General features: G+C 45.4%; 1 protein-coding gene across 1 annotated transcript; it reads right to left on the bottom strand.

The window, feature by feature from the left end:
• Nucleotides 1–83: 83 nt before the first annotated feature.
• Nucleotides 84–27729, bottom strand: fbxo32 (F-box protein 32). Its single transcript, XM_078216871.1, has 9 exons — nucleotides 27226–27729; nucleotides 21993–22105; nucleotides 15893–15942; nucleotides 15698–15790; nucleotides 11660–11753; nucleotides 9241–9425; nucleotides 6043–6225; nucleotides 5790–5933; nucleotides 84–4234 (listed from the first exon to the last, which is right to left on the bottom strand). Exons 1-9 carry the CDS (start codon nucleotides 27336–27338, stop codon nucleotides 4145–4147), a joined length of 1065 nt encoding a protein of 354 aa, XP_078072997.1. The 5' UTR covers nucleotides 27339–27729; the 3' UTR covers nucleotides 84–4144.
• Between the last annotated feature and the right edge of the window lie 248 nt (nucleotides 27730–27977).

Below are 27977 nucleotides of genomic sequence, written 5' to 3'. Positions count from 1 at the left end.
ATTTCCGGACTAATACCCCCGTAGCTTATGGAAGGGGTATATAATTCAATGGGAAAAGATCATTCAAAAAGACACAGATTCCCTAAATTTTAAAGATATCATTTATTAAAAAGATATCAATTAAAAATTTACAAATAAGTATTTTACATCAGAGTATAGTGTTATTAATTTACAGATTTTCAGAAGCGTGTCTCTGGGGAGACAATATGTAAAGTCAATGCAAATGGCATTATCATTTAACATGCCGAAGACCGGTTATGTTTCGACTGCATCAGAATTTTAGGCATGGAGTTCCTGAGATTCAAAACAACAGGAAGATTAATATCTGGAGCCGCGTACTCCAGCTCCAATGTATGAAAGCAGAACTGTAGCGATTAGCCATAAACATGGTGGAAGCAGTAAGCTACTGTCTCTGGAAACTCAGGAACCAGTTTCCTCTTTGAAACAAAATTCACCAAAATCAAGTATCAACACGGGCTTTAAAGCCAAAGATTTAACCTTCAATTCATAAAATCACCACCGTTAAAACCATTCCTTGCCATGGCCCAAATAAATTGTTTGCAGAGTGAAAAATAAATAAATAAATTGGTATTGGTTTCGCAGGATGAGGGATGCGAGGTTTGCCAGTCCTGCTGCAACACTTTGATTCTTCAAACACTTTTGTATCAATTCACAATTCCACCGCAGAGTTTCATTCAAGTTCACTCTGAATGTGATCGAGCGACATTGCTAATGTTCAGACAACCTCCGCAACATCTACCGAACTACAAGACTACCCACCGGTGTTGTAGACTCTCGGCAGAAAGCTCGTATCAAGAAACAACTTTTTAAAAAACCAGGTAAACTCCCATGGAAGTAAAACCGGGGAGAGTTGCAAGACTGGGTTGTCAGTCCCCCCTCCCCCCCCCCCACTCTCATTTTATGTAGGGGGTTTAAAGAGGTTAAAGCCGGACATCTGACCACACCAATGGACCCTCGCCAACTGCTGCCGCTGTGCACCAAATAAGCCATGATCCAATAAAAAGCCAAAATATTGCTGACGAGAGGTCATCAACATGAAGCATCAACTCTGCTCCTCTCTCTGCGGATGCTGCTTAACCTGCTGAGTATTTCCAGCATTCTGTTTTTGTAAGCCACATTCCAAGGACACAGGAGGAGGTCATTCAGCCCCTCGAGCCTGTTCCACAATTCAATGAGATCATGGCTGATCTGCCACCTAATTCCACATACCAGCCTTTTCCCCATAACCCTTGTTACCTTTGGCTACCAAAATTCTATCAGATTTAAACTTTAACAACTGATCTAACATCAATTGCCATTTGTGGCTGAGAGTTCCAAACTTCTACCACCGTGTGTGTGTAGAAATGTTTCCTAACTTCACTCCTGAAAGGTTTGTCTCTAATCTTTAGACTAAGCCCCCTAGTCCTTCATTCCCCATCCAGCGGAAATATTTTCTCTCTTTCTACCCTGTCTGTCCCCGAGTACCCTAAACCTCGATTGGCACATCGCTTAGACTGGGAAAAGATGAACTTACTTTACAGGATTTGGTTTTGCAATGATAATTTTCAGTCCTTATACAAAATGTTAACTCATCCACTATATGGCTTAGAATAGACCAGCTTTGGCATTCAAACTGCTGTGAGCACCCACAGTGGATAAGGAAGTAAATGTTGAAAATGCTCAATGTACATATTGCTGAACTCAGATTAACTTTGAAAACAAAAGATTTTAAATTTCCCCTATTCATTCTGAGCCCACAAGGGTGTCTTTCCTCTCGAGTTTACTGCCACTAGGTTATGTTTAAACAAAGCTGTTGTCTGTATATAGGATAATTAAAGATCAGCTGTATACCTATGTTTCATTCAATGCAGTGTAAATAGGGTACGGTTATACAGTACCAGTGGTCACCTACGCTTAGCATGCATTATGGTACAGTAAACTGTACAGCAGTACAATTACTGCTATTAGTAAAGCCGGTGTAACAAACTGAGAACACATTAACTCAATCCTCATATTCCTTGAGCATAACTCTTCATTAAAGCTCTTAAATTCTTCCAACACCCATGTTGTTCCAAGAATAAAGGCTGGAACATTTCTATAAACAGACAGGAACCTTACTTCTCAAGTCAGTCTCTATTATCTGCACTCACAGAATGGGTGGGGCAGGGGTTGGTGAGCTATCTCTTCCCACTTGCCCTGTTTTTTGGCATGAACAGTAAGAAGTTTAACAACACCAGGTTAAAGTCCAACAGGTTTATTTGGTAGCAAAAGCCACATGTGGTTATTGGTGTGGCTTTTGCTACCAAATAAACCTGTTGGACTTTAACCTGGTGTTGTTAAACTTCTTACTGTGTTTACCCCAGTCCAACGCCGGCATTTCCACATTTTGGCATGAACATAGAGTTGCCACCCTTCCTTGGGATGCGTGTTCCTGGAGGCGTCACCACATGACTGTCTGCTGCCAAATGCCCCTCCGACTGACTCCCGCCATTGGCCATTCGATCCATCCACCCTCACAGCATCTATCCACAACCAATCAGAGAGCAAGTAGTCTCTTCATACCCTGATTGGATGATTATTGACCACCAGTCAAACAGCCATGTTCCATGCAAAGAAGTTGTTTCCGAATGAATGATCAAAAGGTTTCACAGAACACATAGGGAAAAACACACGCAACTTTTTTCTGCCTCTATGATTTTGCTCACAGAGCCATGGCGTAGTATATATATATAGGGAAACTCCAGGACAATGTTGGAGAGTTGACAACCTGAAGGTGGTAGTAGGTTGGAACTGAAGACAAATTGCTGTGTTTGAGGGCCACCCAATGTCAATCTATTTGTCCACACACCCATCTATAATAAGCGGGTGCCTCGTTTAGATATTTAAATGGAGGAGGGGAGGTGTATTAAGATGCATTTAGATCCCCACACCATTCATTCAGGCCTTTCACTTAAACAGACAGGTACAGGCCTAACCAAAGAGTGAGAGTTAACTGAATAAGGCGGCCAGTTCACTCCACTGTCCAATGGTTCTTGAGGAGCAGGAATCCTGGTTCCACAAGGATCTTCCTGCCCCAGGTTAAACTCGGTCAAAGCCCTCACCCAACTCTGGAATAGGTCTTCCCATTTTACCAACCCACCAGATTTCCTCTACCTGCGCCCCCACACCTTACTCGGTGAGCTGGTGACCAGCCCTCGTTCCCTGCTGCCACGTGCACTAAACAGAGGCCCCACTTGCAAAATGTGGGACCTCCCATCTGACATCACAATCAAAAAATCTCACCCACCCCTCCCAATTGTTCTGCTTTCTCTTGCAAGCTACACATCTCTAAAAACAATTCCCTCATCCCAGAACGTCACTGTGTTTGACATTTCCATCAGAACCATTAACACTATAAAGCGTGGGAAGGTAATTATCAATTCAGCATTATTCCCTAATGGTCCAACAAGCCTCTAGTAAAAAAAAGTACAAAAACAGTCGAGGAAGAATATTTGCAACACCAACAATCAAAATTCTTCAGCCAGACTGAGCACAACTTGAGCAGTTGCCCCTCTTGACCCCCCCCCCCCCCACGACCAATATTCAAACAGGACAACTTTTCTGCAGAAAGTGTTAACCCGGCATGTCCCATACTAAACAAAATATCTGGGAAAGTGGGATAACGTTGATGTGTAATTCGGACACATGAGCAGCGTCCCAAGCAGTTGCATTAGTAGAAACTGGTTTGAGTAAGAAATGGTTCCAACTCAAATGAGTCGCAATGAACTGCAAAGTGAGCTCTTTCTGTGAGTTGCCCCCAACCCGTGACACACATCGAACCCATTTTGGGAGCAAGTATGTCAGACTCCCTGACACATTCAACACCCTATTCAACAGCACAACCTGACTTTCTACCTCAGGCCAAAAAAAAATTCACTGCTTTAGTAACTTCCTGCTCCCAGCATCACCCTACCTGATATTTACAAACATTAAAAAAAAGAACAGATTAAATCCACCTCCATTTCAGCTTCACTGTACAAAGGGAAGTATAAATAGTATTGTACATTATTTACACGTTTTAAAGCTAGGTATATAAAATCAGTAGCTCAGTTCTCGATTCCCAGTGGGAATCTCTTCCGCAGTGGACATCCTTTGGAATCTGTGTTCAGAACTTGAAGAGACTGATGAAGTCAAGTGGTGAGACAGAAGTGTACGAACCTTCTGGGTCATTGGCTGTGCAGGGATGATTTGTGTCCTGCAATGACAACAAGAGAGAAATACTTTATAATATTTGTAGTGGGCGGTTTAAAAAAATCCTAGGCCTCCGCATATGGTCAGGTAATTGCATACCCAGTCGCTTGCTAGGGTGGAACTTGAATTTTGCTAAAAAGAGAAATGTCGTCAAAGTTTTTCATCTTGCACTCATCAGGACTAATGTAAGAAGACCAAATTTCAAACAAAATGCCTAAATTGTGAGTGTTTCAAATGTGACATTCTTGCATCTGTCCCAAGATTAAAGCTCTGATGACATGTGTCTCTTTTTCGTAACAACCACACAACCCATAAGATGAAGTCAGCTGTAGCATTAATCTTCGACTGGGGTTTCCTGAAGGTGACAACGTACAATGTGCATTCTACATCAACATACTACTGCATTTCAACAGCAAGTTGGTTGGGCCTGAATAATCGTGGCAACAATTGAAAAGAAAATCTTGTCTTTCTTTGAGATTCTTTCGCAAGGTCTAGACATCCCAAAAGTGCTTTACAGCCAGTGAAATACTTCTAAAGTATGATTGTAAAATCTAGGGAGGTGGAAACTCTGCCATAATTCCAACAGATATCTTGGAGAGAGAGAGAGAGAGAGAGACAGCATATACCCCCAGGGATTCTATCCTGAAGGCATTTTCCTGCTGTGGGAGGAAACCGGAGCACCTGGAGGAAACTCATGCAGACATGGGGAGAACGTGCAGACTCCACACAGACAATGACCCGAGGCCGGAATTGAACCCAGGCCCCTGGCGCTGTGAGACAGCAGTGCCAACCACTGTGCCACCGGGCCTCTCCAACTACACTAAACCCTCATGATCTTAAATGCTTTCTTATAGTGTTAGCTGTGGCTCAGGGGATAGCACTCTCGCTTCTGAATCAGAAAGTTGTAGTTTTGCACATCCCCCCACCCTCCCCCCCAAGACCTGAGCACAGAATTAAGGTTGACACTCTTGGTAACGTACTAAGGGAGTGTTGCACTGTCAGAGGTGCCATCTTTCAGATGAGACGTTAAACCGAGGCCTCCTCTACACCTTCCCACGGAGGTGGACAAAGCAGATCCAGGGGGACTATTTCAAAGAAGAACAGATCAAATTGTCCCCGGTGTCCTGGCTAATATTTATCCCTCAATCGACAGTAAAAGAGCTGATTATCTGGTGACTGTGGGAGGTTCGTGTGTGCAAATTGGCTGCCACAATTCCTCCATTACAGCAGTGATTACACTTTCACTTCACTGACTGTAAAGCACGTTAAGATGTTCTGAGATTGTGAAAGTTGCCACAGAAATGTGTGTCTTTCTTTTTTTCATTAGCAAGCCTTCTCAGCCATTTCTTTTCCAAGGAGGGACAACCGCAGCTTCTCCACATGACCTGTTACATTGCATCATTACAGTTAAATGTGATCAGAATTTGTGGCTTTGAGTGACTGCGCAGTTGAATGATTCTACGCAACGGGAATGAGTGGACCTGTGATGTTGGAGTTTGAGAAGGTGACATTTTATCAAAGGGATCAGACCCTAGGTGTTGACAAAGCGATCAGCGTACCTTCCAGAAGAGGATGTGACAGTGTCGGCAGAATTGCAGTGTGTCCCCATACTGTTCTTTCTTTGGGTAGCACCTCCCCAACTTAAAGTACATCTTCTTCCAGTCCAAGTGGCCTTTCTCAGATAAAATGAGACGTTTGCGAATCTAGAATGAAAGGAGCAGGTCAAAGGTTGAGCGGGTCTCTCGGACGCATGCTGAAGCATTATGTTGGGGCTTTACATTTAAGCCAGATTTTGCCTCAAGCTTTCCATACCTGCCGTTCTGTGAAGTGATAGCGGCACAGTCTCTTCCAGAGCAGACGATCCTCACTCAGCACCTGCAAGGTTGGAGACACCTGGCCCAGATTGACAATGTCTCTTCCATCGGACAACCTCTCCATGATGTTCAACTGCAGACACATCGGGAGGTCAGTGAGGGTCAGTCCTGTAGACAGAGGCTGTAAAATAAAAAACACACGTTGAATATAAATTGTCTTTTAAGGATCCCAAGCAAAATATGTTACAGGATTGTATCCCTAACTCAATTAGCTGTGTTCATTTATCATCCCTCTGTGCTCACTGACCTACAATGGATCCAGAAACACCTCCATCTTAAAATTCACATCCTTGTTCAAATCCCTCCAAGGTCTCCTTGCCCCCCATCCCCCTATGTCCCTCCCAGTCCCACAACCTTCCAAGATCTCTATAATGCAATTCTGGCCACTTGAACATCCCTGATTTCCAAGGCTTCACCATTGATGGGCGCGTTGTCAGCAGCCAAGGCCCGAAGCTCTGAGCCCCCCGCCCTAAACCCTCGTCCCACTCCTTAAAACCGACCTCTTTGACCGAATTTTTATTGTCACCTGTGCTAATATCTCCTAATGTGACTCAGGGTCAAATTTCAAAGGTGCTGTTTTTTTAAAAATACAAATTGCTGTTGTCACAGAATGAGGCCAGGGGAAGGTGAATTGTGAGGGAACTAACTTGCCAAACTTATTCAACAGGACAAAAAGGACTATTACTTGAATGGATGTAAGTTGAGAGAGGTGGATACTCAGTGAGTATCCACCTGTAAGTTGTAAGTTGAGTGAGGTGGATACCTTGGTGTCCTCGTGCATCAGTCACTGAAAGTAAGCGCGCAGGTACAGCAGGCAGTAAAGAAGGCAGATGGTATGTTGGCCTTCATAGTGAGAGGATTTGAATATCGGGATAGGGATGTTTTGCTGCAATTGTGTAGGGCATTGGTGAGACCACAGCTGGAGTATTGTGTGCAGTTTTGGTGTCCTTATCTGAGGAAGGATGTCCTTGCTATAAAAGGAGTAAGGTGAAGGTTTACCAGGCTGATTCCTGGGTTGGCAGGTCTGTCATAGGAGGAGAGGCTAAATCGGTTAGGATTATATTCATGGAGTTTAGAAGAGTGAGAGGGGATCTCATAGAAACTTATAAAAATCTAACAGGGTTAGACAGGGTAGATTCAGAAAGAATGTTCCCAATGGGAGTCCAGAACTAGGGGTCATAGTTTGACGATAAGAGGTAAACCTTTTAGAACTAAGGTGAGGAGAAATTTCTTCAACCAGAGGGTGGTGAATGTGTGGAATTCACTCCCACAGAAAGTAGTTGAGGCCAAAATGTTGTCTGATTTCAAGGAGAAATTAGATATAGCTCTAGGGGCTAAAGGGATCAAGGGATATGGGGGGGGGGGAAGGGGGGGATCAGGATATTGAATTTGATGATCAGCCATGACCATAATGAATGGCGGAGCAGGCTCGAAGGACCGAATGGCCTACTCCTGCATCTAGTTTCTATGTTTCTAAGATAGAAAGTGCAAATGACCGAATGGTTCAGAGGCTAGTGTTGAAATGGACTGTTTTGGGAGGCTACAGCCTTTTGAGCTCAGTGCCCTCAGTTGAGGGACAGCAATGGTCAATCAATCACTTTAGGAAAGATCTGTTAACCTGGGAGTCTCTGCCTTGCTGTGACGATTGTTTTCATTGGAATTATTTTGAATTTTGCCTTGCTGGATTGCAATTAGATGTTAGTGTTGGTCGGGCGGTGGCGGAACGTGGGGGGCATCACCCTCTCCCGCTTATGTCCGCATGTGAAGTCCACACATGTGCATTCACAATGGGAAGTCAATGGTTAGTGTTGAAGAATATTTTTCTCCCCTCACTAGCTTGCCAAATGGCCCTGCCATCAACTCCTTCAGCACAGGCAGGACATCATAACTGAGGCTTTGCAATTCTGTCCACCACGCCATGTGTTGCATTCCTTACTCAGCCTCTGAGGGAAGCGGAGGGCAGAGATTAAGGCACTTTGCAAAATTTAACACACGGGAGTCAAGGTGAGCCATCGGTTCCTTCTGTCTTGGCCTCTTTGCAACTTGCGTCTTACTTCACCTGTTCACTGTGGTTCAGGAGACAACACTCTCACCTTTGTGGAGAATTGTGGGTTCAAGTCCCACTCCATGTCTCGAGCTGATTGTCTAAGCTAAGACTCGCAGTGCAGTACTGATGGAGTGCTACACTGTCAGAGGCGCTACCCTTCACGGGAGATATTAAACTGAGGCCTTGACTTGTGGATGTAAAGATCCCACGACACTATTTTGAACAAGAAGTGAGGGGCTCTCCCACCACAGGTGTCCTGGCCAATACTTTAACCTCAATCATTATTAGGTCATTATAAAATTAATAGGGTTATAGAGTCGCACAATGCAGAAAAGGGAGCTAATGTTCTGGGGACCCGGGTTCGAATCCCGACACGGCAGATGGTGGAATTTGAATTCAATTAAAAAAATCTGGAATTAAGAATCTACTGCTAACCATTAAACCATTGTTGATTGTCGGGAAAAACCCATGTGGTTCACTAATGTCCTTTAAGGAAGGATATCTGTCATCGTTATCTGGTCTGGCCTCCATGAGACTCCAGAGCCACAACAATGTGGTTGACACTCAACTGCCCTCCAAGGTCAACTAGGGATGGGCAATAAATGCTGGCCCAGCCAGCGACACCCATGTCCCACGAATCCTCTTATTAAAAAAAGGTTCTTCGGCCCATCAAGTCTACACTGACAATAACTACCACTAAAGGCGCGCTAATCCCATTTTCCTGCACTTGCTCCATATCTTTGAATGTTTAGATGTGTCAAGTGCTCACTCAAAATACTTTTGAAAGGTTGTAAGATTTCTGGTCTCCACTACCTTCCCAGGCAGTGCATTCCAGATTCCCACCACTCTGAGTGAAAAAATATGTTCTCAAATCCCCTCTGAATCTCCAGCCCCTTACCCTAAAACTATGCTCCCTCGTGATGGACCCCTCAACCAATGTGTGCAAGTTAGTTTATTAACTATGAAGCCCTTTGGAATGTCCTGAGGTCAATTTAAATGCAAGTTGTTCTTTCTGCACAAATTGCAGAGACTGATATAGGTTTAAACAGAAAAGGCATCTCAGAGTGGCTGATTACGACTATCACTTACTCTGATGATGTGAATATTGTTCAGTTGCTGCTGCCAATGCATAATGACCTCCATCCTGTACACCCAGGTGTTAATGTTTCCCACCAGTACACATTTGCCCACACCATTCACCAGGGCGCAGAGGGTCGTGTAGAGACTATTCAACAGCTCCTTAATTAATCGAATATCCTGCTGGTCTTCAAGCACTGAGCAAAACCAAAAGAAAAACACAAATATGTGAACAAAAGTATCCTCCATATTGAAAACAGACACACAGAAAATAGTTTTACTCTAACCCGGTGGCAAAAGAGGAGGGGGGAGGGGGTGGGGGTGGTACAGGGGAACTTGTAGGGCTGCAGGTGATTGCCGATATAGAGGTTCGAATAAACAATGCAACATTCCTTATGGCTGAATTACAACAACGATGACTTGCATTTATATAGCGCCTTCAATGAAATGAAATGTCCCAAGGTGGGGCTTTGCAGGAGGATTATCGGACAAAATTTGACCCTGAGCCACATAAGGAGACACAAGGGGAGGTGGCCAAAAGCTTGGCCAAAGTGGTAGGTTTTAAGAAGAATCTTATAAGGAGAAGAGGGCGGTGGAAAGTTTCATAGAATCAGGTCCAGCAGGCCCGAGGGGCAGGGGAGGGGTCTGAGGGGGTGGAGGAGTCTGGAAGGGCCAGCAAGGAAAGGTTGGTGGGGTGATCTGAAGAGGCCAATCTGCCAGCTTAGGAAACACCACCCTTCCCCCCCTCCCTCTCCCAGCTCCCCCTTCTCCTGCCCCCGTCCCCTCCTCCTCCCCCTCCCCCAGGTGTCCCTTATTTCACATCTCTTCCCCAGAGCCGGTTTTAGGTTCTTCATGGGAATCACTGGTGGAATCCATCACCAGCTTCTCAGTCCTAAAGACTTTATGATTGGCGGGCAAATGCCGCAATGACCTGACATAAAACTTCGGAATACCACCAAAACAAAAGACTGGTCCTTAGAACTAACTATCCCCCCCTCAAAATAACCTTCAGCGTTTGACTCTCTAAGCATTCACTACATTACAGAGGAGATACTGAGGGCTACGTTATCAATCCAAACTGAAGCTGCACTCTGTTCTTTATTCCCTATCTCTTGACAAGTGGATTAGCACAGGAGGATTTGCCAGAGCCACGCACTGATGTCTTAATGTCTTCTTAATGGATTCTTAACTGTACAGGAATACAAATAGAAATGTAGAAAACAGGAGTAGCAGGAGACCATTCAGCCCTTGGAAGCTGCTCCCCCATTCATTACGATACTTTTCACTGTATCCCAATACATGTGACAATAATAAATCCACATTCTCATCACTTTCTGTCTAAAAAAAAGTTTATGCCGAGTTCTCAACTGGATTTATGAGTGACTCCCTTTTAATTTATGGCCTCTCTCCATAAGTCATAGAAATCATTGAAACCCTACAGTACAGAAAGAGGCCATTCAGCCCATCGAGTCTGCACCGACCACAATCCCACCCAGGCCCTACCCCTACATATTTACCCACTAATCCCTCTAACCGACGCATCTCAGGACACTAAGGGCAATTTTTAGCATGGCCAATCAACCTAACCCGCACATCTTTGGACTGTGGGAGGAAACCGGAGCACCCGGAGGAAACCCACGCAGACACGAGGAGAATGTGCAAACTCCACACAGACAGTGACCCAAGCCGGGAATTGAACCCAGGTCCCTGGAGCTGTGAAGCAACAGTGCTAACCACTGTGCTACCGTGCCGCCCTAGGAAAGGAAAGTGGAAACATTTTCTCTACAGCTACGCCGATCAAACCCATTTCATGATAAGAAGAACCTCTATGAAAACCAGAGAATAGAACCTCCACCTTTTCCTGATAAATGCACACAATTTTTACAGGTGCACCATAGAAAGCATCCTTTCTGGTTGTATCACAGCTTGGTATGGCTCCTGCTCTGCCCAAGACCGCAAGAAACTACAAAGGATTGCGAACGTAGCCCAGTCCCATCACGCAAACCAGCCTCCCATCCATTGACTCTGTCTACACTTCCCGCTGCCTTGGAAAAGTAGCCAGCACCCTGGACATTCTCTCTTCCACCTTCTTCCGTCGGGGAAAAAGATCCAAAAGTCTGAGATCATGTACCAGCTTCTGCCATCAGACTTTTGAATGGACTTACATTATATTAAGTTGATCTTTGTCTACACCCTAGCTATGATTGTGACACTACATTCTGCACCCTCTCCTTTCCTTCTGCCCTATGTACTCTATGAATGGTATGCTTTGTCTGTAGAGCTCGGAAGAAACAATACTTTCCATGTGACAATAATAAATCAAATCAACCCTTCAGTTTAGGCATTGTTCCAGTAAATTCCTTTCCTGCACCTTTGCCTGTGTCCATTCTTTACTCTGTGCAGAGCAGAGCTGTTCATGGTTACCGCTTACCTTTCTGTACGACTTTCTCCAGAATATTCATGTAGTTTTTCTGGGCAATCCCACTGAGGGAGGTGAGTTGGGATTTTGCTATCAGTTCCAGCAGCTGGAAATAGGAAATAAGGCTGATGTTATTCAAGCCCAGCAGAACTGTTCCTCCAGTCACTCAGCTATTTCTACTGTGACAGCTCCAGCCACCGTAACCCGACACGTACAGCTCATCCATCCTATTATCAAGAGCTTTGTTTGTGAAGGATATCAATGTTTCTGGGTAACAGGTAGCGGCAGAAGGGGTTGTTGAGTGAATTTCAATATTACGAATTTTGGCCGCTTGTGAACTAACTCTACAACGTTTCCCCAAAAGTTAATTTGTACAAGTTTGTTACTGAAAATGGTTAAACGATAAAAATAGAAAACATGATTATTGCTGAAAAGAGACGTGTCGCCGAAACTTTTCATCATGCACTCATCAGGACAGACACAAAAATACCAAATTTCAAACTCTCACACCAATTTATACCACACTTTCAAAGTTTATTTATTAGTGTCACAAGTAGGCTTACATTAATACTGCGATGAAGTTACAATGAAAATCCCCCAGTCGCCACACTCCGGCGCCTGTTTGGGTATGCTGAGGCAGAGAAATGTCTGCTGATTGGTTGGCAAGTCGATTCTGATTGGCTAAGGTGTTGCCATGGAGAAAACAATGGGGAACTACAAGCTCCCCAAGATCCTGGGTAATTCAGAAAAGATGCAGGGTTGCACATTATCTCCAATGGGTTAGCCCTCTGCGGTGGCCCGGTGGCACAGTGGTTAGCACTGCTGCCTCACAGCTCCAGTGACCCGGGTTCGATTCCCGGCTTGGGTTACTGTCTGTGCGGAGTTTGTACATTCTCCCCCGTGCCTGCGTGGGTTTCCTCCGGGTGCTCCAGTTTCCTCCCACAGTCTGAAAGATGTGCTGGTTTGGCGCATTGGCCATGCTAAATTCTCCCTCAGTGTACCTGAACAGGTGTCGGAGTGTGGCGATTAGGGGATTTTCACAGTAACTTCATTGCAGTGTTAATGTAAGCCTTACTTGTGATGAATAAATAAACTTTACTTTACTCTGCCAGAGTAACAGTCACAAAGTTGTTGCACAAATGAATGATCTGGTCCTCAGAAGAGGAGGAGTAATGAAGGAATGACCGATCGGCCATCAGTTTCCTCACTCAGTTACATCGCTCTCCCTGTCACTCAAATACTGAGCGCCACTGATGAGAAGGGCTTCCTGCTTTAGTCTATCTATTGACCCTTTTGGGTGCAGGGAGTTAAACCCGCGGTCCTGGCCAATATTTATTGTTGAAAATAGACACATACTATCAAACGTTTCCATCTGATACTCATCAGGACAGCTACACATTACATACCAATAGTAAAGGGAACAACAATTTATACTGCACGAGAAGAGAGAACTGATTGGCTAACAAGTGGACTTCGATCTGACATTTATCACTAAAACAAAACCCTGTCATGATCAGATTGCTGCTTGTGGGAGCTTGCTGTGCACAAATTGACTGTCCTCTTTCCTGCATTACAACACTGACTACATTTCAAAAAGTACTCAATTGGCTACAATCTGCTTTGGGATGTCCTGTGGTCTGAAAGGTGCCGTTTTCAATCCAAGTCCTTTCTTCAGGATCAAAATACAACCCCTTCACCTGAATGAGTCCTCCCAGCTCTTGCACTTTCATAACCAGGATGGCACGGTGGTACAGTGGTTAGCACTGCTGCCTCACAGCGCCCAGGGATCCGGGATCGATTCCCGGCTTAGGTGACTGTGTGGAGTTTGCACATTTTCCCCGTGCCTGCATGGGTTTCCTCCGGGTGCTCCGGTTTCCTCCCACACTCCAAAGAAGTGCAGGTTAGGTTGATTGGCCATGCTAAATTGCCCCTTCGTGTCAGGGGATTAGCAGGGTAAATACGTGGGAATACGTAGATAGGGCCTGGGTGGGATTGTTGTGGGTGCAGGCTCGACGGGCCGAATGGCCTCCTTCTGCACTGTAGGATTCTATGGATTCTATGATCTGGAGACGGGTGAACTTTCAGTTCACTGTCTGACCCTGAACGGCACCTGTTGATGAGTGGAGTTAATGAGTCACAAGATGCAAGCTGGTGCGGGAGGGGGAAAACATGGCAGGAATTCCAAACAGTTCCACTTCCATCAACACCTTCCACGCCACAGCAACAACACACTGGGATACTGTATCAGCTGCTGGCTTTGTCGCTCAGCCTAATGACTTGACTCGTGATTGATAGCCGGGGCTGCGATTGCAGAGTGTCCTGGTCTGACTCAGGGTAATGGATCCCCATTCAACTGGACGGTGACCAGCAAAAACAGATCAGTTTCAAGGGTTTGTGTGTCATTAAGGGTTGCAAAAATCCACTGACAGATATCAAAAGAAGAGGGGCCATCCTTGGAGACAAAGCAAATTGCCTTCCCCAAATAACTCAACGTTTCATGGGATTACAGGCTGTTGTTAAATGGTGAAAAGGGCCTTTTAGATAGAAATGCATGGCATTAACAGTACCAAAACGTCCCATACCACCCATCTGGTCCATGTCAATCTTTATGCTTCACCTCCTCCCACTTCTCTACCTCTTAATCCCATCTCACATTCTCCTTCTATTCCTTTCTCCCTCACGTCCATACCTAGCTCCCCTTACATTTATCTATAATATACACCTCAACCACTCCACCTGGTAGTGGGGTCCACATTCTCAACAATCCCTGGGTAAAGAAGATTCTTGGATGTATTAGTGACTATATTAGATTTATAGATCCTACCTCTGCCCTCCCCTGAAAGTGCAAACATCTCTATGTCTACACTACCAAACCCCTTTCATAGTTTTAAAGATCTCAAACAGGGGCGGCACAGTGGTTTGCACTGCTGCCTCACAGCGCCAGGGGCCAGGGTTCGATTCCGGCCTTAGGTGACTGTCTGTGCGGAGGTTGCACCTTCTCCCTGTGTCTGCGTGGGTTTCCTCTGGGTGCTCCGGTTTCTTCCCACAGTCCAAAGATGTGCTAAATTGTCCCTGAGTGTCTTAAGGTGTGTAGGTTAGGGGGATTAGTGGGGTAAATAGGTGGGCTTACGGGGATAGGGCCTGGGTAAGATGCTCTTTCGAAGAGTCATTGCAAACTTGGTGGACCTTCTGTACTGTAGTGATTCTATGAACTCACCACTAGAGAAAAGAGCCCCAGTCTATTCTACCTTCCTTGTTAAATGTATTGATTTAAATTAGACATTAATCAGGAATCTGATTTGCTCCGGTTAGGTATTCAGAAAGGTCAGTGACGTATTCATCTATTGAATGCTGCTGGACAAAGGCAATATCCGCCACTGCCTTGTGTTACACTTGGAAAGCTGATTCAATTTCAGATCAGTGAAATTTCCATTAGATGGAATTACTTCTGGTCCAGTCTGTATAATGAGGGATTCATTGTAATCCTGAGCAGTCCTTGTAACGGTGTAAAATTACAAGTTAATAATGAATGAGGCAGAAATAAAGCAAAAGCAAAGACTTGCATTTATGTAGCACCTCACAGGACCACCGTTTGTCCCTGAGCACTTTACAGCCAATGAAGTACTTTGAAAATGTTGTTACTGTTACAATGTGGGGAGACATGGCAGCCAATTTGCACACAGAAAGCCCCTACAAACAGCAATGTGATAATAACCAGATCACCTGTTTTAGTGATGTTGATTGAGGAATTAATATTGTCCCAGGACATTGGGCATAATACTCTCCTTCGAAATAGTGCCATGGGATCTTTTACGTCCAGTTGGTAATAGCAAGCAGGACCTCAGTTTAACGCCTCGCCCAGCAGTGCAGTATACCCTCAGTACATTACTGCAAGGTCAGCCTTCACTTCTTTGGGCTCAAGTACCATGGCAGGGACTCGAACCCACAAGCATCTGACTCAAGAGGCTCAGAGTGCTGTCCATCGAGACACGGCGGAAAGAACCCACCAAAGCAAAACTCAACCACAACAGAATTGTAAAGAGCACCTACCCTCACAACATAATTAAATCGTCTGGAATCAAGAATGGCACTCGAAAAGTCTAAACGGTTAAATGCTTCACCCAAGGTGCAATATCCGTGACGCTGGAAGAGAAGGAAAAGGCTATCAATATTGTTGGTGGAGGTCTGATTAATGCAGGATTGGAAAATACACTCTGTTCACTGATATATCCCAATGTCACTCACCTCTTTGGTGCTTCCTTTGTGAACAGAAATCCAAGTCTCTTGGTGGAAATCTAAGGGTAAAAGTGAAAATAGTGGCCGTTATTTGGTGACTGCAATAATAGCCTAAGCAAATACTCAAAAGTCCCATTTGATTTTAAAGCAACATGTATCTGAACATTTGTTCCCAGTAACTGTTAAACATTGCAGTATAACTATACACATCTATTCACCATCATCGGCAAGTCTCGAATTATTTTGCTTATCTGTGTAGCTCTGGAGAAATTCAGTCAACAATGCTAAATTTTCCAAGGTTATGACGTTCGATGGGCTGAACGGCCTGCCCTTGCCCTCAAGCTCTGCTTTTACAGTGTCTCACCTCATCAAGCCCATTCCCTCCAGGTCATGCACAGCCCCTCCCTACCACTGCCCCACTCTCTCCAAACAATTCATGTTACTGACCACAAGTAAACCCTCAAAGATCACAGAATCCCTACAGTACAGAATGAGGCCACTCGGCCCATCGAGTCTGTACCGGTGACAATCCCACCCAGGCTTTATTCCTGTAACCCTACTAATCCCCATGACACTAGGGTCAATTTAGCATGACCAATCAACCTAACCCACACATCTTTGGACTGTGGGACAAAACCGGAGCACCCGGAGGAAAACCCACGCAGACACGGAGAGAATGTGCAAACTCCACACAGTCACCCGAGGCCGGAATCGAACCCGAGTCCCTGGTGCTGTAAGGCAGCAGTGCTAACCACTGTGCCGCCCTGACAAAGCTTGACCAATCACGATCGGCGGGGGTGGGGAGGGGGGCGGTGCTAGCTGAGTTGCTCCTGCCGAGAACCGGCATCGCTCAATGGTCTGAATGGCCTTCCTTTGCGCTGTAACCATTTAATGATTCCAAGCCACCAATGCAACTCTGACCAACTGGATCCACCAGATGGCTCATCATAGAACAACCATGTGTGAATTGTCGCATATTCGGCAATCTATTTCTAACCCGGTCACCTTCAATCCCTTTGTACATGTTATCCAACTTCCTGTTGCAATGATTATTCAATGCAGCAGCAGCTGTATTGGCTGAGAGTTTATATCACGTCTGTCAGTCTGCACAGAAGGGAACATTCTGCTATCACTTGGGATTTATAGACTATCATACTAAACAATTTAATCTTTAAAGAAAGTCAACATTCATCTTTCCATTCCTTTTATTACAGTCTGGAAAAACCCACAAATATCTGAATCAAGTATTTCAGCATATAAGGCTGTGTTTGGTTGGTAGGTGAATCAGTTTAAGATTTTGTGGGTCAGGTTAACCCAGGCAAAAAAAAAATCATGAACAAAATTTAAATAAAGTACCACAGAATGTTACAGCACTGAATAAGGCCATTCAGGCCACCTTGCCTATGCTGGCCCTTTGACATGGTGGTTAGCGCTGCTGCCTCACAGCGCCAGGGACCCGGGTTCAATTCCAGCCTTGGGTCACTGTCTGTGTGGAGTTTGCACGTTCTCCCCTTGTCTGCGTGGGTTTCCTCTGGGTGCTCTGGTTTCCTCCCACACTCCAAAGATGTGCGGGAGGAATGGCCATGCTAAATTGCCCCTTAGTGTTAGGGGGAATAGCAGGGTAAAAAGTGGGGCTATGGGGATGGGGACTAGGTGGGATTGTTGTCGGTGCAGGCTCGATGGGCCAAATGGCCTCCTTCTGCACTGCAGATTCTATGAAACCATAAGAGCCTAACCAGAAACCTCTTTGAATTGTCTACCTTTGGTACATTCAGAGATCCACATGGATGACACCAGGTTATAACTATCAGGGAAAGCAGAACAGGCCTTTTGTCTGAAAAAGAGAGGTGGTGAAGAAGGCATATGGCATGCTTGCCTTTATAGGACGGGGCATAGAGTATAAAAGTTGGGGTCTGATGTTGCAGATGTATAGAACGTTGGTTCGGCCGCATTTGGAATACTGCGTCCAGTTCTGGTCGCCACACTACCAGAAGGACGTGGAGGCTTTGGAGAGAGTACAGAGGAGGTTTACCAGGATGTTGCCTGGTATGGAGGGGCTTGGTTATGAGGAGAGATTGGGGAAACTGGGGTTGTTCTCCTTGGAAAGACGGAGGATGAGGGGAGACTTAATAGAGGTGTATAAAATTATGAAAGGCATAGATAGGGTGAACGGTGGGAAGCTTTTCCCCGGGTCGGTGGTGACGTTCACGAGGGGTCATAGGTTCAAGGTGAAGGGGGGGAGGTTTAACACAGATATCAGAAGGACATATTTCACACAGAGGGTCGTGGGGGCCTGGAATGTGTTGCCGGGCAAGGTGGTGGAGGCGGACACACTGGGAACGTTTAAGACTTATCTAGACAGCTATATGAACGGAGTGGGAATGGAGGGATACAAAAGAGTGATCTAGTTTGGACCAGGGAGCGGCGCGGGCTAATTGTTCCTGGTTTCTCGTTTCAAGGCTTCATTCTACGATCATCTTGCTGGTGCCAGTACAGAGTGAGACTGCGGATAGTTGGGAACCTGTCTCGGGGGCAGGGGATTCATATGGTGTTCGTGGAAGTGGAAATGACTAGGGTTGGGAAGCATTTTCCGATCGGGGCCATTGTGATCTCCTGGACTCGTTTCGATCGCCTCAGGGGGTCGGAGAGGAATTTCCCAGATTTTTTTTTCCCCATATTGGCCCTGGGGTTTTTCACTCTGGGTTTTCGCCTCTCCCTGGAGATCACATGGTCTGGAATGGGGGGGTGGGGGTAAGTTAATAGGTTGTAATGAACAAAGCATCGTAGCTGTGAGGGACAGCTCGGTGGATAGGATATTGGTATGTAGATAGGCTGGAAAATTGGGTGGGGATCCTGGATTCAGGATTCAATCCTGGACCGGGGAGCGGCGCGGGCTTGGAGGGCCGAAGGGCCTGTTCCTGTGCTGTATTGTTCTTTGTTCTTTGTTCTTTGCTAAGCCCGAGAGAGAGAGGCCGTTTAAATTTTGAAAGGGTTTGATATGGTAAGGCATGGGGAAGATGTTTCCGCTGGCAGTGGAGATCAGAACCAAGTGCCATAATTATAGGATGGTCACAAATAAATCCAATGGGGAATTCAGGGGAAACTTCTTTACCCAGAGAACGGTGAGAACATGGAACTCACTCCCGCAGAGAGTAGTTGAGGTAAATATTTTAGATACTTTGAAGAGGAAACGAGATAAGTACATGAAGGAGAAAGGATGATATGCTGAAAGGGTGAGACAGAGGGAGGTGGGAAGAAGTTCGTCATAGAGTCATAGAGGTTTACAGCATGGAAACGGGCCCTTCGACCCAACTTGTCCATGCTGCCCGTTTTTTTAAAAACCCCTAAGCTAATCCCAATTGCCCGCATTTCGCCCATATCCCTTTATACTCATCGTACCCCTGTAACTATCTAAGTGCTTTTTAAAAGACAAAATTGTACCCGCCTCTACTACTACCTCTGGCAGCTTGTTCCAGACACTCACCACCATCTGTGTGAAAAAATTGCCTCTCTGGACACTTTTGTATCTCTCCCCTCTCACCTTAAACCTATGCCCTCTAGTTTTAGACGTGAGGAATATAAAGACCAGTATGGACCAGTTGGGCCGAATGACCTGTTTCTGAGCTGTAAATGCTACGTATGGGACGCGATCTTACCGCCCGTTCACCCCACGCTCCCGCGGCAGCAAAATCGGAGAATTTGGCAAAAAGCCACGTTTCCGTTCACTGCAACGGGATGGGAAAATCCCGATGGCGTGAACGGTTGGAAAATTCCAACCATGGCCTCGATACTGAAAACACCTCAGCAGGAATATCCTTGGAGTTTCCAGGCTGTCACTTCATAACCAGAGTTCTCACCGTACCTCTGGTGAAGTAGTGGTGATGGTAGAATGGGAGCAGCTCCGGGGACGATCCAGGCCTATGACCCAGCAGACAGATGCAGGCCTGATAAACCAGACACTTAACCCTCCCCCGAGAGCAACCTGTTTATCTTCTCCCTCCCCCTGCACCGGAGATGACAGCAGCAATCTTATCTCAGGGTGGCAAAGACGCAAAAACATTGACGTAATCCCATCAGTCTAATCTGTCAGGAGATTTGAAACATTTTTAGCTAAGGTCAACAGAATCAGTACTGCCTCCCTGGGACAGCTCCATATCCATCCCTGACTATATACCTACTGGGAGGTAGAGAAAATGTCAACAATACATATTTCACATGACAATTCCACAGTGAAAATAGCAAAGAACTTGCATTTGTATAGCACCATTCAGGATTTCTCTTTAAACTTTACAGAAAATAAAATGTTTTTTGAAGTGCAGAACTACTGTGATCTAGGGAAATGTGGCAGCAAATTTGTGCACAGCAAGCTCCCACAAACAGCAACCAGATAAAATACTTCTGCGACGTTGGTTGGGAAATAAATATTGACCGGGACACTGCAAAGAACTCCCCTGCACTTCTTCAAAACAGTCCCACAGAAGCTGAGAAGTCAGGCAGGGTCTCAATTCGATGTCTCACATAAAAGCAGCATCTCTGACAGTGCAGCACTCTCTCAGGAGTTAACATATTGAGCCTGAATGGCTCTGACGAAGGATCATCCAGACTCGAAACATTGGCTCTATTCTCTCTCCATAGATGCTATCAGACCTGCTGAGATTTTCCAGCATTTTCTGTTTTTGTTTCAGATTCCAGCATCCACAGCAATCTGCTTTTATTCCAGGAACACTCCTTTCCTGCCCATCAAATCCCAGAGCGGGATTTGAACCAGGGCCTTCCAACTCAGAGACAAGAGCGCTACCAACTTAGCCACACCATCTTCGCTGTTTGCAATGGCTTGAGGTGATAGTTTGATAGACAACACTGGATGGTTACTTGGCCATTATCACATTGCTATTTACAATAGACAGGCATGTTTTTTACATTCCACAAGTGACCACATCAAGATAGTTCACTGAATGCACTTTGCTATGATCTGAGGTGCTGAGTAAATGCAAGTTCCTTTTCTTCAAACTGAACATCTAACAAAAGAATACCCTATTAATACAAGAGCAGTGATGTACTGCTGAAGCTGTACAAAGCTCTGGTCAGATCCCATTTGGAGTATTGTGAGCAGTTTTGGGCCCCAGACCTAAGGAAGGATGTGCTGGCCTTAGAGGGGGTCCAGAGGAGGTTCACAAAAATGATCCCAGGAATCATATGAAGAGCAGTTGAGGAATCTGGGTCTATACTCAATGTAGTTTAAAAGGCTGAGGGGGGAACTAATTGAAACTTACAGAATACTGAGAGGCCTAGTTAGAGTGGACATGGAGAGGATGTTTCCACTAGTGGAAGAGACTAGAACTTGAGGCCACAACCTCAGAGTGAAGGGACGCTCCTTTAAAACTGAGATGAGGAGGAATTTCTTCAGCCAGAGGGTGGTGAATCCATGGAACTCATTGCCACAGAGGACTGTGGAGGCCAGGTCATTGAGTGTTTTTAAGACAGAGATAGATAGGTTCTTGCTTAATAAGAGGATCAAGGGTTATGGGGAGAAGGCAGGAGAATTGGGATGAGAATCATATCCGCTATGATTGCATGGCAGAGCAGACTCGATGGCCGAATGGCCTAATTCTGCTCCTATATCTTATGGTCTTATAATCTAATATGCTCAATATTTCTCCAATGAGGATGAGCATTGCACCCACTCCCATTGCTATTATGGGAGACTCCAATAAGTGGAACATTTTTATAATAACTCCAGGAGTTGGCTGTAAAGGAACAGTGTTTTACTGCATAAAGTAAAGTAAAGCAAAAACCACCAGCCCATTGGTGATCACAAACAGGTCCCAACTGGGACAATGGAATAATGGGCCCACTCATGGTCTTGCTTTATACAGAGCATGGTTCCACCTGGTGAGTTAATTACCAATCCCCAAGGAGCTCATATTCAATGAGTCTTACAGGGAGGTCAATCAGTGATTCCCCATGCAATTCCTGGGAGTGATCACAATTTCCCAAAGACGAAATTATAGCACATTCTCAAAGGATGGGTTAGGAAGATAAAAGTCATGCCTTAAAGAGGTTAGCAATTTTTAACATTTTGAAATGGCCTCAGTCAGCGGAAACTCACATTGGATCTTTGTGTTGTTATTCAGCAAGTCCTTCTTTCTCTTCTTTGTCATCATGTCATACCCAACACTGTTCAAAAAGTTCTCCTTATTAAACTCCTCCTCGTCACAGAAACTGGAGAGACAAATGTCAAACATGAACTGTACTGCAAGGACAACACAAAACATGACTCATTACTCAGAAGGAAATGTGTTCTGCTTCAGGCCACGATGAGGAAATGGAAACGCATTGACATTTTATTTCCCGCATTGCTCTGTGGGGGAGGAACGGTGCGCAGAATACAAAAACCACGGCCTGCTTTCTCCAGTTCCAAACAAGGGCGTGGAGCGAAGTTTGATCGGGCAGAACCTACAGGGAATGGGAGATCTTACACTCGTCTCAAAGCTTCCTCAAGTTGAAGATGTACAGCTACAAAGAATTGCATAGAATTCACTGCCCAGGAACAGGGAGTCTGACCAACCTAGGGTTGTCAGCCCTCCAGGAATCGTGTCTCCAGCGATTGAAGATACGTCTCCAGGACAACCCAGAAAAGGGACATAGGGAAAAAAAATTGGTGTTTTTTTCACTGTCTTTGAACATTTCTATCGATTGGCTCGAAGAATATCGGAGATGGCAAAGAAGCCTGTTTGACTTGACAGTCGAAAATCACTCAGTTGGATAACGTGAAGTCTTATTGCTTTCCGTTGGGCCTGAGGAAGGCCCACGATGTACACAATGAGCAATGAACAGGTCACATTACCAATGGCAGGCGTGTGGGGGCAGGGCAGTTGGCGGCAGGAGGTCATGTGACCAAACCTCCAAGACTACGTCTACAGTTGCACTGCCAAGCCAACCCCCTGCTGGTATCTATGCTCCCTATGGGCCTCATCCTGCTCAGTTAGCAATGCTGAACCTCACTCCAACTAATATAAAACTTCTTAAACCAGTTTGACTACTAATCCAAGCCGCTTCGTAGTCGTAAAAGGATTGAATGTCACCTCTGTGGGTTTCCGCCCTCTCTCGAACCAACTCCATTTCAGAGCTGGCTTCAATGTGTATTTTCTTTTGCTATTGTCTCGTCGCCACCAAATTACCTTTTGTGTGCCGATGAATTCAGTTCTGTTTTGACAAGGCTTGGTTCCTACAAGTTACACCCACTGTTACCTTAGAATCTGACATACAATAGAAGGGGATGAAATTGCACACTGGCGCAGTCTATAGATTGGAAGCAATTGTTCTGTGGAATGACAGAAGTTTGCATTAAGAGACGATGGCTTTGCAAGTCACGCTATACACGTGAGGGAGAAAGGAATAGGCTGATGGGGTGAGGTGAGGAGGAGTGGGAGGAGACTGCTGTGGGTTTGTTGGGCTGAATAATCTAAATTCTAATTAATCCTGAGCTAAAACAGAACCAATTTCAACTCTTCTAAACATTGGGAACTCTGACTCGAAGGTCTTACAGTTTAAATAATCTTTAGCACTTTTTTTTTAGTGTTATGATGGGGGAAGTTCAAGGTTCTGAACCGACATGACAATCTGTAGCCGCACGATACCATTCAGCAGAGGAAACTGGCTCTGAAACAGGCAACCATACGCAAGTTATTTATAACATTGATCTGTGGCCTGACTGAGAGCGTCCCATGTCTGTAGAGTGAGCTCAGTAGGATTTGAAAAACAAACGTCGCCCTGGAGGGTAGAGAATGCAAAACGAAAGCTGCACCTACAGGTCGTCCCAGGCCAGCCCCAGCCAACTCTTCCCACCCTACACTTACCCAGAGTGACTAGCTGGAAGCTGCTTCGAGAGAGACGTTTGAAAGATGTTCAGCGGCAGTCTGTAAACTGGCTCCCTGGCAGCCAGCCAGCCAGTGTCAAGGAAAGCAGCACAGACTGGCATGCTGCGCGTTTGAGGAGGGAGCAGGGGGAATGAAAGGAAACAACTGCTTTCAAAGAATGATTTGATGACCAATCAGTCCTCGCCAACCAATTTAAATCCTGTCACTCATTATGTAAACTGCCAGACTCCCCTCACCTGAGGAACAGGCCATTCAGCCCCTCCAGCCCATTACATCGACCATTCAATCAAACCATGGCCGACCCCTATCTTAACTCCATCTTGCCATCTGGGTTCCATAACCCTTGATAGTCATATCCGACAACCATCTATCAATCTCAGTTCTGCTGTTTTCATTTAACCTCCAGCTTGTTGCGGGGAGAGAGTTCCAGAATTTTCACCACTGAAGAAGTGCTTCCTCACGTCACCCCTGAAAGGCCTGGCACTGATTTTAAAGTTACCCTCCCCCCCTCTCCGGCTATGAATTACTCCCTCCCCCACAATGCCGTCCCGAGTATGTTTACACTTGCAGCATCACTTTCCCAGGATGCAGTGCCTCAGAGTAAACAAGCTTGCTGCGCAGATCTACGATGCGTTGGCCAAAATAAATGTGGGGAAAATTAATCATCTTGAGAAAATATTTGAATGTTTTGGTATGATACAGAGTGAGAGTTCTCCACCCCATTGAGTTAGGAATGGACTCCAGCATGTTCTGTAAACACTGCTTGTGTTTGATGACTTTTATCAAGACAAAAGATAATTCAGAAATCTTTGGAAAAGTCAAAAAAGCAGCCAAACTTCAAAAGTAATGTCTTAAACACTTTAGAATCAACATGAAAGGGTATCATATGGCAATATACTGTATATGTTCTTGGGGACATGAGCATCACTGACTAGCCCAGCATTTATTGCCTATCTTTAATTGCTTCTCGGCCTTTTGGCTAAGATCAAGTGTAGTATGGTCAGCAGCCCATGGTCGGCCGCACTTGGTTGAGGTCATTAGGTTACACTGAAGCTTCATATGTTTCATATGAAGCAATTTTAAAAGTGGCATCTCGGCCTTTTGGCTAAGATGCAAATGAGATCAAGTCTTGGAGGAGGAACCTCCCCTTTCTCCAATCAGCTTGGCTCATGTAGATCAGGCCCAGGACAGGGTGGTTTGGTTGCTCGCCCTGTCTTGTCAGCCTGGATCTGAAATATCTCAACTTGTTGAGACTCTGAATTGGATTTGATTTGATTGAATTGGAAAAGTATTTTTTAAAAATTGCTCTTGAGAAGGTGGTGGTGAGCCGCCTTCTTCAATCGCTGCAGTGCGTGTGGTGTAGGTACACCCAGAGTGCTGTTAGGAAGGGAGTTTGAGGATTTTGTTCCAGTGAGGTAACGGAGATATATTTCCAAGTCAGGATGGTGAGTGGCTTGGAGGGGAACTTGCAGGTGGTGGTGTTCCCATGCATTTGCTGTCCTTGTCCTTCTAGGCGGTAGAGGTGATGGGTTTAGAAGGCAGTGTTGAAGGAGCCTTGGTGAGTTGTTGCAGTGCATCTTGTAGATGATGCACACTGCTGCCACTGTGAGCCAGTGCTGGAAGAAATCAACGTTTAAGATGGTGGATGGGTTGCTTGGACATGTCAGAGATTTAACATCATGTGTTTGTTCCCCTGTGGCTCACTTAGTAAGTGCAGATATCTGTGCATCCAGAACCCTCCAAGATACCTGCACTCGTTGTGCATCCTCAGTTTATGTTGCCCAGCTACAGGAAGCTCTAGAATTCCTTTTCAAAACTTCGCCATGTCTCTCTCTTCCTTTAAGAAGCCCCTTAAAACCTACCTCTTTGAACAGGCTCCCAGTCACCTGTCCCAATATCTCTTTATACGGCCCAGGGCTCACGTTTCATTTGATAACGCTCCTATGAAGCAGCATGTTAAATGTGCCATATAAATGCAAGTTGGTGCTGTTAGTGTTGACTTTGAATCCCAAAAAGATTCCAGATCTGATGGAATCTGGAATCTACAGACTCGAAATGTTAGCTCTGTTTCTCTCCCAATAAGATTCCACCAGATCTGCTGAGTCTTTTCAGCATTTTAGTCCAGATTTCCAGCTTTTGTATGTGTTTTGCTTTTATCCCAGATCCAAACTCCAGTACTTGTCTGGCCGTTTCTTTCGAATGCCCCAATGCCTCATCCCTGCCTCCTGATCTGTGTCGGAACGAGGACGTGTCTGGACATGGGTCAGATATGCCCGACAAATGCCACCCATGCCGACTAGAGTCTGCTGACACCAACCATCTGAGCTGACTCTGGGGGGAGTGTCAAACGTCAGCTGTCTGGCCACTCTCCTCGCCCCCTTCACCAAGAACCTCGCCATCCCACTAATCCAACTCTCTCCCGGAAACCTGGAATGACAACAGGCTATGTCCGCCAGGACAACAGCAACTGTCACTCAATTGCTCTGGCAGCTTATTATTAACGTGGGTGTTGTAAAGATCAGGAATTGTCAGGTCACAGGGAGAGGAGGGCAGACAACAGGTTTCACACAATGGGGGACAAGAGGTGCTTGTTTGAGCCCTACACAAGAACAGTACAGTAAATGGACAGTACATTGTCCTTCATCAACACTATTTCCCAGAAAACCCAAACAGAAGGGAATCTAAGATACAGGATAACTTTTTCTTAAGGCATTTTTCTGTTTGTGTTTCAGATTCTGGCATCGGCAGTATTTTGCTTTGATCTGTCACTGGGATCTGTTTGGTTTACCCAGCTGTTCAACTGTGACATCTCAAAAAAAAAGTGACGTTCTCAGTGTCCTTTCAGACCCAAACCACAATTTTATTACAACAGAAATCTGGACTGCAAACCTCATCCCCCAGAGTAAAAAAAAACCCTAATCTGCTACAACATTTCTCCAGAATCCTTTAGGACACAATGTACACTCACAATTTCGCCTAAGAATAGATACTTTGTTGAACCCATAATTAGAAGCCCCAGGTTTTGTGTTTATTATTTTTCATCACAAGATCTCAGACTCTGAAAGTGTGTGTTTACTTTCAGACATGCAGGTAACTGTCACACTGTTCTTTCTCCCTGATTTTAAAACCAATTTGTTTCGCGCCCCCCCCCCCCCCCCAATTCCCCTATGCTGTTTCCTCCACTCTCATTTCCTCTATCCTGTTAGTGATAGCATTTTAACACCCCAACTCTCACCAGAATAACTCCCTCCCTCCCTCCCTCTCCACTAATAGTGGGATCAAAGTTCGAATTTAGAGACTTTTTTAATAAAAAAAGTTCAATCTATGTCCTGTTAAATGACAAGAAATGTCTTGAAAATAAAATAAAGATACAAAGAAACTCAGGAAGTTCTCGCAGTAGTTTATCCTGGGGTTGAGTTGAGGGTGTGTGTCTGTGTGAGTGGAGGTTGCAAGGTAACTAACCTGTTGAGCGGCGTTACATTATTGTTTGTCTCATCGTTGGATCTCTTCCAGCCGTTGTCAGTTTTGATCCAGCTCTGGCCGGGGGACCTCCAATCCTGTCCCAAAAACGGCATCTTCAGAACAAGGAAGAGAAGTTGCCGCGATTGCTACAGTTACTGCTTGTTGTTGCCAATAAAATAGCGTCAGATCTGAACTTTTCGCAACTACACTGTTGCTCCTTCAAACCGAGATGCTTTTATTTTGTTCAGTTGTGCATCCGCCTGTTTCCCTCTCAAGTGTTCTGATCTCTTCCTCTGTTTTGCTGCTTCTGCTCTCTCCGCTTGAGCTTTGCCTGCTCCTTATTTTGGATCCTCCTGTGGCTTTGTAATTCTGCTATGTTGTGCTCTTCTCTCTCTCTCTGTTTCTTTGGAAGCCGCACAGTTTCAGCAGCCTCCTATTTATTGAGCTCCTTTGTTGCCGGAAGAGAGCGGTGGCACCGCCTCCTCTCCCCACCCTCCCCCGCCACCCCCAACCAGGTCAGATTGCACAGTGCAATCCCAAACCATGCCGCTTGTTCACATGACACATTGTTGTTTCCAGCCTCTGGAACAGTGTGATCTGCTCGCGGTTTGCACAATAACAGGGGGGGGGGGGGGGGGGAGAACCTAGGCAATATTACAAACTCCCACAACAAACCCATCCCTCCTCCTCCACTGGACTATGTTACCTAGCCTTCATCCTCCAGCTTCCACGAATTTGTTATTGACTAGGAG

The sequence above is a fragment of the Mustelus asterias genome, chromosome 7 (genome assembly GCF_964213995.1).
Source record: "Mustelus asterias chromosome 7, sMusAst1.hap1.1, whole genome shotgun sequence".
Taxonomy (NCBI): Eukaryota; Metazoa; Chordata; class Chondrichthyes; order Carcharhiniformes; family Triakidae; genus Mustelus; species Mustelus asterias.
The sequence above is the reverse complement of the archived record's forward strand: the minus strand, read 5'-3'. Positions and strand labels throughout refer to the sequence as shown.